At 42.2% G+C, this 12,717-nt stretch overlaps 1 protein-coding gene across 2 annotated transcripts in view; it reads right to left on the bottom strand.

Annotated features, from left to right (window-relative positions):
- The window catches only part of STXBP5L (syntaxin binding protein 5L), a 216,494-nt gene extending 211,441 nt beyond the window's left edge, over positions 1-5,053 (bottom strand). For both annotated transcript variants that reach the window (XM_050897290.1, XM_050897298.1), the window contains exon 1: positions 4,856-5,053. In XM_050897290.1, coding sequence (XP_050753247.1) covers positions 4,856-5,053 — 198 coding nt within the window. The remainder of the gene's footprint in view (positions 1-4,855) is intronic.
- Positions 5,054-12,717: the final 7,664 nt, after the last annotated feature.

The following is a 12,717-nucleotide window of genomic DNA, read 5'->3' as shown; positions in this document are numbered from 1 at the left end:
AAGTGTCATTTATGACTCTGTAGTTCTAAACAGAATAGGGTTTTGCACCTAACATGAGATCCAAACTCTGGTATATAGGAAAAATTCTTCCCAACATTAACTTATTCACTATTTAAGTACCGAATGAACTCTGAGCACTCACAAGTAAGGGTTAATACTTATTTTAAAATGGGTTTTCTCTGAAATGTAGCACTTCACACACATTTTCTTTTTTTTTTCCCCCTGAATGACCTTACTAAGGAAACAACACAGATTAACCAAATAGCTCAGGCTAACTAAAACACTATGGATAGCTTATAACAAAGATTTTTTTTTTTTTTATTCTTCATAACCAAAAATAGAACTATGTGCTACTGCAGAATTGTTCTTAAACTGTCATTCCAAAATTCGTCTTCTCTCTGTTATCATTGAACTGTAGCATCACATTGCATTTACAGTGAAAGTACCTACTTGACTGCTGTCAGAGGGACTAAATGTTCATCTTCATAGGTTGACAAAATAAAGTATTACCATCTATAAACTCTGGGAATTAAAATTTAAGACCACCTTATAGGAAATCCAGATAATTAAGGTATTTAAATTGGCTACTGATTGCATGCATCTTGAGGGCGTGTTTTTGCCAAAGATAAGTAGGGTTAGGAAGGCACAATTGTAATCAGCCATGGGCTTCCATACCAATTTCAACTAAAACCTAAAACTATTCTGGCCTCCATGGGTTTTGTATAAAGATTGGATAATGCGCATACTGAAACTAAGACTATACTATCGATATGAATAATACAGCAAGATTCAAAGGGATGTTTATTAGATAGCAAGACTACCCAGTAATAACACTGAAGACCAGCTTTGGAGAGAATATGAATCTCATGCTTCGGGGTTTAAAGGCAGTCCATAACCATCAGCATTTGGGGAATAATTCTGTGAGAAGATCATTAATTTGGTGGTTCTTGAACCTTTTCTAGGGTATCCGGTTGCTGCCTACAGCTAAAGAAAACACAGTGGACTAGATTAATTGTACGTCTAGTAAAGTGCAACTGTTACTATGCTCTTAACCGAAGTCTTGATTTCAAACATTTTCTGCATAAAGCTATTAACACCATGCTCTACAAATTCAACCCCATGATTGTTCTTCAAGAAAAGCTCAAGTAGTTCTCTACAGGAGACTTATCTTCATGAAGAATATGCACTCTATGCTCAAAAAATGTACATCTTCATTCTTATTCAGTTTTCCCCAACTGCATCATCCCCTAACAATCAACCTTCTGTAAAAGTAATAAAATCACTGTTTTCTCCTTTTATGTTCTTTCTGCTCAAAGTTCTACTCAAATGATTTACAACATCCTAACTGTGATCTTCTCACTTCCTATGCTAACAGGAGATCTCTGCCCAGTGCTGTATTTTAATTTCTATATGCTATGGACAAACATAGGCAAGCCTAAAAAATCCTTGCCAGGAAAAAAACCATATATACAGAGGGAAAATATAAAGGAGCAAAACCGAGGAAACTAGGTCTATCCCCATTAAAATTAATATAGACTTTACAAACATATTCTACTGGATCATGCCTAGTTTTTGGCATGATGCTGCTATCTCACACATTCAATTCAATTCATGTGAACCATAATCAATATTTTCATGACTTCCACTTGGATACCCAAATCCCAAGAGCAGCCCTAGATATAACATAAACTATACCTCAGCTTCCTGTTGTCACAAAACACAGTTCTGACAAAATTTCACATTACATCAATCCTTTGAAAAGGGTGCCACTGATTCATTAGTACAGCTACAAACATATAAATTTATCATGCTTAAAAAGGGCCGTAGCTATTTCAAATGTAATAGTTTCAAGAATATTTCATTTTCAGTCTTTCAATACAGAAGATTACATTAATGATTTAAATATAAATGCCAAAAGTAACTCATTGTGAACATAGTGTAAAATGAAATATTCAATTTACTTCTATTAAGTTCTAATCTATGTCTCAAAAAGACACTGTGGCAATAAGCATCCTAAAAACGTCACAAAATGGAGAGACAGCTTTCAGGTGTGTTACTAATGAAATCAGGTGTGTTAACAATAAAAACAGTGTTCTGGTAGAGGATTGGATCTGTGTTTTTAGTCAAGCAGACCTCCCACAAACTTCAGAAAGGCAATTTATTTAAATAAAAACTGCAGGGTAAGGCCCTTTAATTCTTAAGTATGAGTCAGCTTTTATGTTTCATATCTAAATGAAGATTTTATAATCAGCAAAGAAAGGAAAACCAGTTTGGGGTGCTACTTAGACTGTGAGTCCATCTGCCTTGATCCTGCAGATCATAACAAACCAAAACTGCCATTAGCTTTACTCAGTTCTGTGTGCAGCAGGATCACAGATTATGGATCCTTAAATATGCAGCCTATATAACTTATGTAACCTAACATGAAAATACACAATTGAAATACCAGAAGTTCTACACAACAAAAGCTCGGGGAAGGCAAAGCTTGGATTATATGTGTCTTGCTGTATTTTTAGTTTAATTCAGATTCATTGAGGTACAAATTATGGCTGAGATCCTGCATCCTGAAGCATGCAGGATGAAAGCTGCGCCTGCGTCGAGTCCCACTGCCTTCAGTACACTTCCATAGCACATAATGCAGGATTGGGGCCCGTGGGGTTTTGTTGGTTCACTCAAACATGCTTGTAATGTTACTAAACTGCAATATAGCTGATTAAGTAGAGCCTGTTGAATAAACGTTGCAGTATTTTATGAGCACATAATCACTGAATATTTTGGAAGTTTGTTTTTAGCATACTTTTGTATCTTGAAAAAAGGAAGCTGGTATTTTGTATACTATAGAGTAGACTTCTGCAGTACCATGCATTCATAGGCAAGTGCTGCTGCAAACAACCAAAAGCCTTCCTATACAAATATTTTCTTTGTTGAGAACATTTTAACCTGAGAGCTAAGACAGGGAAATATTGCCTACTGAGATCTTCTCAATATGATATATTCCTATACACCAAGTAGATCTATTTCCAAGTAGATCTATCAGATATATTTCCAAGTAGATCTATCAGAACATAACACCAACTGTCTTCAAGTAACATCAAGCCAAAGAAGGGAAATAATGGAGATTAGGCAGAAAATTAATTTCTTTTCATCTTATGTTGCCTATTTTTGCAAATATACCACACAAAATAAAAATATATCATACTAAATACAGATCTTTGGCCCTATCAAATGACTTAAACATGAAGAACCATGTTGAGTTTTAGCCTTACTTAGAAGTCTCAGAATGTCAGACCTTCTAATGATATTTTAATGTATCTTGATTACCTGTATTATCTTTTTACTGAAGTGACAAAAATGGGAAATTGCTGTACTGAATACCTGGAGATTCACAAAACACTAAATTACTGTGTACATAAACAAAAGGAGTCAAATTCAACCCGGGGAAACAGGTATGATTCTAATGCGCTGACCACTGACACTCTATTAAACTACAGAATAATTTGACTCAAAAGGCCTGAACCTGTTTTGGTTCAGGATGGCAAAGAACTATAAAACCTCCAGAAATTAGAATTATGTAGAACCTATTCCGAAGGTCTCTGACTCTTTAAGTCATGGGGGCTCATCCTTCTTCCCCTGAACTCTGTAAGAGTTTTGACACTAGCTGTAGCTGAAAACCAAATAGAATTAGAATCATGATATCTCAGATCAGGAAAGCTGTCTGTTTCACAAGGACCAGATCCGCACACAAACCATCTTATAGACTTGTCTTGTTTGTTTATATTTCTTCTTTCTTCCCAAAACACAAAAAGAAACGAGAATGTGCTGAAGTTGGCCATAACCTACATTTCAAATCAATTGGTATCTGGTTAATAAAAGGAAAGTATCCTTAATAGGTGAAGTTCATTTACTCTTAATAATGTAAATTGCACTAATTAAAAATTCTGGTTTTGAAGCTTCTAAGCAAAACAAATAAGCAAACAAAACTTCTAGTAAAGCCAATAGAATTAATGTCACAATTAAAGATAACAGCAGAGGATCACAATATAATCTCTCCTTTCATTTTTGGTCTTCATTACAAAAGTATGATTTTCATATTCCAGGGTTGGTCAGAAGTACCAAATAGTTTGTACTGATTTTACTTGTGCATTTAAGAACACCACTGAAAGCTTTGTTGCAGAAAACAGATACAAAACATAAAACACACAGGGATGGATATCTTATGCTTTCTACTCAAAGAAAATTCCCACTTAAGGACCTAACCAACATATAAAAAACACTGCCAAACAATTTTGGCAACTTTTGGTATTTATGCTCTCCCACTAATTTTATTGTCATATAATCATAATCTTCAGTACTAATGCTAAAAAAACACCCTGAATCTACATCCAATCTCTCACAAATAAGTGAAGTGCTAGGTTCAGTAATCACTGCACTGTCTTTTGTTTCTAGCCTGTGCCTTTTTCTTAAAAAAAGAGAAGGAAAGGAAGAGAGGATGAGAAGAGTGAGGAGGGAAAGTAGACGTATACAATTTTGAATTGCTAATGACTTGTAAATGTTATCTGTACTAGCACCAATTGATTTGCTTTCCTGCCCACAATCTTGTTGCTAGTTTGGGGTCCAAGCGTGAACTTGGGATTTGGCTCTGCATGCTGAAGTCAAGATTTTTATGAATTTAGTGACCACCCCAACTCTGCAGCAGGAAGAAAAAAGCATCGACGAGACCTCTGTCTTTTCATTCCGAAGTCCTTATACAACCACTGCAGTTTTCAAGTAAAAGGCTTATTGGTATCATATTACTGCCCCCACACACAACGTAGCTTTTATTATTTCCATAGTAAAAAAAAATTACAGCCCTTACCTTACAAATTTGAAAATAATCTGAAGTGAGAGTCTCCTGGATCTCATCTCTGGGTGTCCCTGCAGCTCCTGCAGTCCCTCCTGGGTGCACGGAGCCACCACCAGCCCCACTTCCACCACCACTGCCACCACCACTGCTTCCACCAGGGGATGAGGCAGTTAAACCATCCAAAACTTTGCGAAAATTAAATTTCTTCATTTTGGAAAAATGTTTTGGAAGATTTGGGGGGGGAGAAAGGATGTGTCGTAACACATTCAGCTACATGTAGCGAAAGAGAAAGTCTTTAATGGTCCTCTGAGTGAGGCAGCACTTTAAGTCTCTTGTACCAAACAGAATGTCAATATTAGGTATAATTGATTGAAAAATACAAAGGCTTCATTTTGTCAGACGTAAAAGCTACCTGGAAAGGTCCTTTTAAAAAACAAATTTAAAAAAAAATCCACAAGCAGCAGAACTAAGATTTACGTTCAAACAAGGAACAATGGAACAACCGCCATCGGGTTCTCTCACAAAATCCACGTTTAGCAGTGGTTAAAACCGAAAAGTAAACAAAAAATTCAAGCCGGCATCCAAAACCGTAGGCTCCATCTCTCTATCTTTTCTGCCTAAGATTTGCCTTCGGTACTTGATTGTTTTAACAAAACCACAAAAATTCGGCTACATTCAATTTCCTCTTCCCCCCAAAACCCTTTCAGTCAGGGGTATCTCTGCCTCCAGGGTTTCGGAGGAGCGGATTCCCTCCGCCCGCCACCGCTCTCCTCCCGCAGCCGCTGCCGCGGACTCCTGCTATCTAGTTCTCTGCCCACCCCAGCAAGTGCCGGCAGCCGCTGCCGCCCCTGATCCTCCCCTCTCCCCCTCGGGCTCCCGGCCGGGAGGGTGCGTGGCCGCCCCCTCGGCGGGGTGGGAGCCCCTCACCCTCCTCGCCACCCACCCGCCCCGCGCCGCCCCGGCCGCCGCTCCGTCAGGACGGAGCGACGGTAACGAGCGACCCCCTCAGCCAGCCCGGCCGTCCCGGGCTGACCACCTGTCCCGTCCCTGAGGTGACGGACCCCCTCAGCCCTCCCGCCCGTCCCGGTCACCGAGCCTGGGCCGTCGCCGTGCCCCTGGGGCCGCTCCAGTGGGACCGGACTCCCTCGGCGCCGAGGGTAACCGAGGCGACGCGCCTGGCGCGACCGCTCGCTCTGAGGCGACGGTTCCTAAAGCTCCCCGGGGGCGCCTGTGCCTGGCGAGAGGCGGGGCAGGAGAGGACCGGGGCAGGGGAGCGGGGAGCGGAGGGCGGCGGCGGCGGCGGCGGCGGCTGCGGTCCCAGCCAGCTGCGGCGGCTCCCGCCCGCCCGGCGCGCTCGCAGCCGTTCTCCGAGGTACTGAAACCTCCGCCGGCGGCGGCGGCGGCAGCCGCACCTCCTCCTCCTCCTCCCTCCCTTCCCTCCCCGACGCCCACCCTCCACGCCCCGCCCCGCCCCGCCCCGCCCGCCGCACCAGCGGGCAACCGGGCGCCTGCGCCCCACCCCTCCCCTCCCCTCCCTCGGCGCGCGCGCCCAGCCCCACTGGGGGGCGTGTGGGGGGAGCGGGAGTGGGGGAAGGCGGGGCAAAGGTTGGTGATTGACAGCAGCGGCAGGTTCCGATTGGTTGCTGACATCAAGTTTGGTGGATGTGAATGGCGGAGAGGGGAGGAGGGCGGGGACTGCTCTCAACGGCTCGGCGGTCGGTCGGCTCCAGGCGGAGCCTCAGGCCGACACTTGCTACGGTGGGGACAGCATGGCTGACCGCCGCTGTGATCCGCGGCATCTGATTGGGACGCTGCAAAGATGGGCACGCGCTCTCACCAATGGGAAAGGCTGCACCGCAAGTTTCCCTCCCCCCCGGAGGCTGTGAGCCGCCTTCCCTCCGCGACGCCCCGCCCCCAGGCCCGCCGGGTGTGCGGGATCCGGGGGCGGGGCCAGGCTCGTGGTGGAGCACCTGCGGGCAGCGCGGGGGCGGGGCCGTCTCCCCCGCCGGCCACGCCCCACTGCGGCGGGAGCGGGGGCGGGGGCGAGAGCGGCGGCGGCAGCGGGCGCGGCGGGGTGGGGAGCGCTGCGGGGGACGTTGCGGCCGGTCTGAGGGCGAAGCGCTCCCCGCGGCGGAGGCCTGGGGGCCGGGGGGCGTGCGGGGCTGGCAGGGGGACAGCGCCCGCTTTAGTCCGTGTCAGCGGAGAGAGCTGAAGTTGGTTTCTCAGCCTCAGCGGCGTGCGGAAGGCCAAACAACCCCAAAATGTCACGGGAGGTTAACGGTCCCGGCGGTGACAGAGCGAGGCCCTGAGCAAGGGGGAAGCCTCCGTTTCCTGCCAGGGCTCAGAGCGGTCTGTGCGGGTCGGTGTCCGGCCAGTCCGCTGATACCACCTGGCACCTCAGGTACAAATCCCCTTTTCATTCCCGAGAGGAATTAAAATAACCCACGGTTGCCCTTCCAGGCGTGTGATGGTTCGGTGATTCTCCGAGGCTTGCTCCAAAGTTGTGGAAGTTGGCATGGGACGGCTCTCTGGCTTCTGAAGTACGATGCGGCACAAGAAGCATTATACTGTACACAAGACTCTCTAAAAAGGTTATTCAGGTCAGAAACAAATGAGGTAGCTATTGAAAGTGATTCATGGCACAGCACTGTCAGCGTGGTTGGAAGCTTGGAACTGACTAAAACGGTGTAAGGAACAAACTTGTTCTGTACGGTACTAAATACATAGCACTTCTTGTATAATAAAACCATAGAAGCAATGCACGTTGGTCACCTCATTTTGCAGATTATTCAGGAGCGCTTAGTATAGTTCTGATACCCACTTTAATACCTAACCTGGTTTTTGTAAATCTTACAGTTCTGTGAAGCAAGGTGATAGTGTTTATTTCAGCTTCTTACGCTGAGCTCCACACTTTTTTTTTTTTCACTTCAGCTCGTCCCTGTGTGTTCACAGGTACTTCCCATTTGAACAATAAAAAGATTCCAGTGAAGTTCAAAGAATAGCTGTAGCTTCACTTATGTCCTCATGAAAAATAAAGGATACATTGCTGATGAAACTGGAAAGGTTGATAGGTTTCTGTAGCCAGAAAAAAAGGAACAGAACTTTGTATGGGAAACAAAATATATGAGGACTATGGCTAGGAGACAGCAATGAAAAAAAAGATGGAACTGAGTAAGCAAATCTGTAAAGATGTAAGAAGTGCAGAGTTTTGGAGAATAAGGAAAAGTCAAAACCCATCTGAAGCTATTTGAAGAATGTCATATCCTACTGATATTATGTTCACCACAGGCAATGCAAGTACAGAAAAAAAGAAAGCTAACAAAACCCAAAAGGAAGATAACAACATGAATTGTAAATAGGAAACTGAAAGATAAGGTTAAAAATGAAATAATTAGGATGAAGAAAATGTCACGGACAAACTTGCAAAAAAGAATAGACTGGGAGTGCTAGAGGAAGAAAACCTGATAACGTAATGGTCCCACAGTTCTAGGGAGGACAGAGATAAGATGGTTAGTTTTAAGTGAAGAAAAGGAAGGACCAAAATTACAAGAATGATAAAAAGCCTTTGGAAATGGAATGAGCTGCGTACATTTTTGGAATATCAACAACATTTGTCTTTCAGAGAATCAGTATGAAGAGCTGGGTATTGATGATTAGATATTACCTCAGAGTATCCAAAAGGGCAAGGATCCTCACATTGCCAATGTGCTGTTAGAAAGACAGACTTGTAGAAAAAAAAAAAACCAGATACTGCCCAACAAAACATTGAGCAGTCCTGTTTAAAAACACCAACTGAGAAAAATACTTTGGTTCACTACTTGTGTGTGTAAGGCATGTAGGTCCCTTTTGAAAATTTGGCTCCAAGGTGGACACAAATCCAGAAGCAGAGACAGAGTGATGGAAATGAGAGTTGTGGGGTGGTGCAGAGGGAGACAGGACAGTGCAGGACATAGGAAAACTCATCAATAGTGATGACATGCACAGAAAGGAGTCCCATTGAATGACCTAGCTGGTGAGGAGTTTTGTTGTAAAAAAAAGGAAAGAAAAGGAAAAGAAAGAAAAGGAAAAAAAAAGAAAAAGGAACAATTTGGTTTTGACACAGAAAAAGACATATGCTTTTTGTTTAGTGGAGAAAAAAACAGTAGACAGGTGAGGCATTCAGTTGCTGGTTTGCACTGTGTTTAGATGGTATTGATGTTTAGTAGGACACTTCTGAGGTTGCATAGTTTTGACAATAGTTTTGAGTTTTAATAATATGTTTGTAAAGTGAAAATGTGGAAAGATTTTAGATGTTAAATTGATATATAACAAATGAAATAAGACATCCCAATGCATTGTGGGATATATGTATCTGAATCTGTATTTTAGATAGTAAGGGGAGAGAGTATATTCTTCAGTGTTTTCTTCTGGATAGTATCTTTTACATTTATTGGTCATGTTGTTCTGCAAGGTCAAACAGAAACCAAATGTTAAAAGGATAACAGTTTGCTAGCAAGATTTTGCTGAGAAAGAGAGCATCTTTAACAGTCTACACCATCAAAATTCGTATGAACTCTCATTTTGATGTTTGCTTAGGTGAACTTGTGACTACACGTAGTAATATAAAAAGATTGGTCAGAATCAAACCTAGCAAAGGAGACTAATATTAATTCAGCATTATCTAATCTCAGTCCAGTTCAAGAGCTGACCAAGAAAATGGAGAATCAGCAAAGATGTGCTTAGATCAGCTGACCAGAAAGTGATAGTAGTAGAGATTGTATATGCTTTGTATATGACTGATCATTAATGTTCTGGTCAGTTCTCTTTTGGGTATTTTTGCTTATCTCATCTGGCTTTCCTGTTTTATTTTTTGATAGCAAATTCTGCTTCATCCAATGGGTTAGAATTTCCTGACTTTGTAAAGCTGCAAACATATTTTAATCTCAGGCTTATATTGTTGGTAGTTTAAATAAAGACATGTAGAAGTGTGCAGTAAGTGGTGATTTCACAGTTTACACTTTTCAAATGATGCATACTACTCCTTTTGATAATATGTGAATTAGTAGTTAAAATTGATGACCCTTGAGAGAAATCATTGTATGCCCATCAGCAGCTGACTAGACCACAGCCTTGCAACTACACCCTGCAAGAGAACCTCTGTGCTTGTGCAGAACTGAAGAGAAAGGACATAATCAAGTACCGGAAACACATTTATGCCAATGCAGGCAAAACTGTGACTTTCCATAGCTGCCCATTCCTCATTAGACTTCGGGACACTTGCCAATATTATCCATGTTTCCGTGTAATTCCAGAACATCAAATGGCAGCAAGCATAGTGTTCCTGCCTGCAGAGCCCCACTAAAAATATCCCCAGTCAGTGCTGAGTATCTGGTTAGAACAGCTTGCTGAACTCTATCAATTAGCCAGATCTTAATCTATTTAATGTGTTTTATTAAGGCTACATAATGCTAATGTTTTAATCAAAATGTCAAGCAGTACTAAATCAAATTCATTAGGAAGGTCCAAGTCTATCACATCCATGTGGTTACCTTGATCAAACAAACCTGTAATCTCATCAAAAAGTGAAGTCAGGCCTGCTTGTCAAGACTTGTTTCCATAAAGCCATGTGGACTTGCTTTCATTATATTCCTACCCTTTAACTCCTTATTGATTGAATCACACATAGCATGACTGCTTTAATTCACATAACATCACTGTTTTGTCTAGGATTACTTAGGATGCCAGGTCTATTATTACCTTGGTCACTCTGCTTGATTCTTGGAATAACATGAGGTTTCCTTTGGCCCTTTGAATTTGTAGCTGTACAGAGAGCTGTTAAAAACTAACGTTAGAAGGCTGGAAGTCTCCTACTATTTCAGGATCTTTGGATACTCAGGTGCCACAGACACTGCTGATTGAAAAACAGCAGTGCCATTTTCATCCTCCATAGATGTCAATGGACAGAAAAATAATTAATCATCCTCATGTAATATTAAAACATATCCTTTTTTTTCTTCACAAATACAGGATAGAAATATTTACCATAAAAATTAGATCTTTTATGCATGCTCGGAGACCAGATTTCTTAATGAAGAAGCTGTGACAAGGTGGGATGTGTCTGTACAAAACTGAGAATGTAATTTTATAATAAGAACTCCATTTTGCACAGTGGGCCAAGTACAGGTGTAAATTAGCCCATGGATAGAGTTATCTGTTACAGCTTGAGGTGATCCGTTCTCGTTGCTGTTGAAAGGGAAGGTCCTGCATCCACTTGAGCCCTTGGGTTTTTTGCCCCTTCAGCAATAAATTAATTTGCTAGGAAAGTCAATAGTTTTCTTTTGGGTTAATGAGCTGGATTGGCTCTGCACAGGGTCAGACAAGCACCAGAGCCAGTGCAAAGAAAGGCAGAGCTATAGGCCTGGACAGAAAGAGGAGGGTAGTCTCCCTTTTGTTAAACTTAGTTCGGCTCAGGCATACAGTATAACTTCATTGCGATGGTGGCTTATTGAGTTATATTCTAAACATATGCCCTGCCCAGGAAGGGCTGCGTATCTCAGCAAAGAACTATCACAAGCTGCCTAAACAGCAGCTGGGGGCATAAAATTTTGACTAGTTTTTACAGACTGTCCTGTTGCAGTAGAGCAATGTACTTCTTGCAGAGGGTTTTCCCAAGGCTAAGGTGGGACTCAACCCAGATTTGGTTGCTCTAGAAGCAGGGGTCTTTTTCTAACAGATTGTGGGGTACAGGCTGTAACAGAAGCCACAGAAGAGTTAAAGGCTCAGTGATTATTATCTGCACAGCAGTTACTTGCTGTATCTTTACTATAGCAAATATGCAAAACTCTGGGATGTCTAATCGAGATAACTTGACTTCTGGTCATGACAATGTGGGGCCTTGCCTGGGACGCAAAACTGGTCTGAGAAGCTGGGTAAATACTAGGGTAGTTAATATATGCCATATAGTATGTCGCCAGAGATTTCTTATCAGCTTTTATTGTAGTTCTCAGGCTGACTCTTTGGTCTTCTCTCTGCAGCCAGCTTGCATTGTATTCCATGCACAGTTTTCTAGTTCTTCCTCTTAAGCCCCTTTCTTAACACTTCATTTTATAGATCACTGTGTGCCACACATCTTAGCTACCTCTTTCCCCTCTTACCCCTTCAATAAGGATTAGACGAAACTGTCTGGCTTTCCCAGGTCCTGCTGTGAGCCAGGCTATTTGAACTTCTAATGACCCAGGTTTGCAATTCAGCCTGTGCACATCTGATGTATCTAAAGGTGTAATGGTTGATTAAAATATTTTTAGTAACTGGCACAGATTGTCAGAAAGCAGAGTTGTTATTTTCTTACCCTGAAGTTTTAATTTCCACCAAGCCTGTGTCTGACTTTTGACCACTATATACCTTTTCTGGATTTTTTGCAAAATATTTTCATTGATGCTTTTTCCATTCTGAACATTTTCATCTTCTCTAGTAGCTGCAAAACAGCAGGAACTGATGCCTTTTCAAAGTCAGTTGTTATTCATTCTCAGAACAGCTTTCCGAAAAAAGACAGCTATGGAAATGGGATAACCACTAGCCTTTCAATAGAAAGAAAGGCTAGTGGTCCTTGACCAAATGTGTACCTATCCAGGTAATATATAGCCAGATCACCAAACTGACCAATCACCCTCCCAAACACGTTAGCAAGAGATCACAGATTTCCAGGTCATCGAGGATAAGCTTTCAGATAAGAAACTTAAAGCATTAGTTGAGCATGTTAGATAATCTACTGTATTTAAATCCCTTGAGAGAAGAAGATCCTTTATTAAAGCAGAATCAGTAAGAGCTTTAGCAAATCAGGAAGACTGTAATTCACAGTGAATATTCTTTTTGTTGTCAGCTTTGCTACAAATTTG

Source organism: Gymnogyps californianus, chromosome 1, assembly GCF_018139145.2.
Source record: "Gymnogyps californianus isolate 813 chromosome 1, ASM1813914v2, whole genome shotgun sequence".
In the NCBI taxonomy this organism is placed as follows: domain Eukaryota; kingdom Metazoa; phylum Chordata; class Aves; order Accipitriformes; family Cathartidae; genus Gymnogyps; species Gymnogyps californianus.
This window is presented reverse-complemented; position numbering and strand designations above follow the sequence as displayed.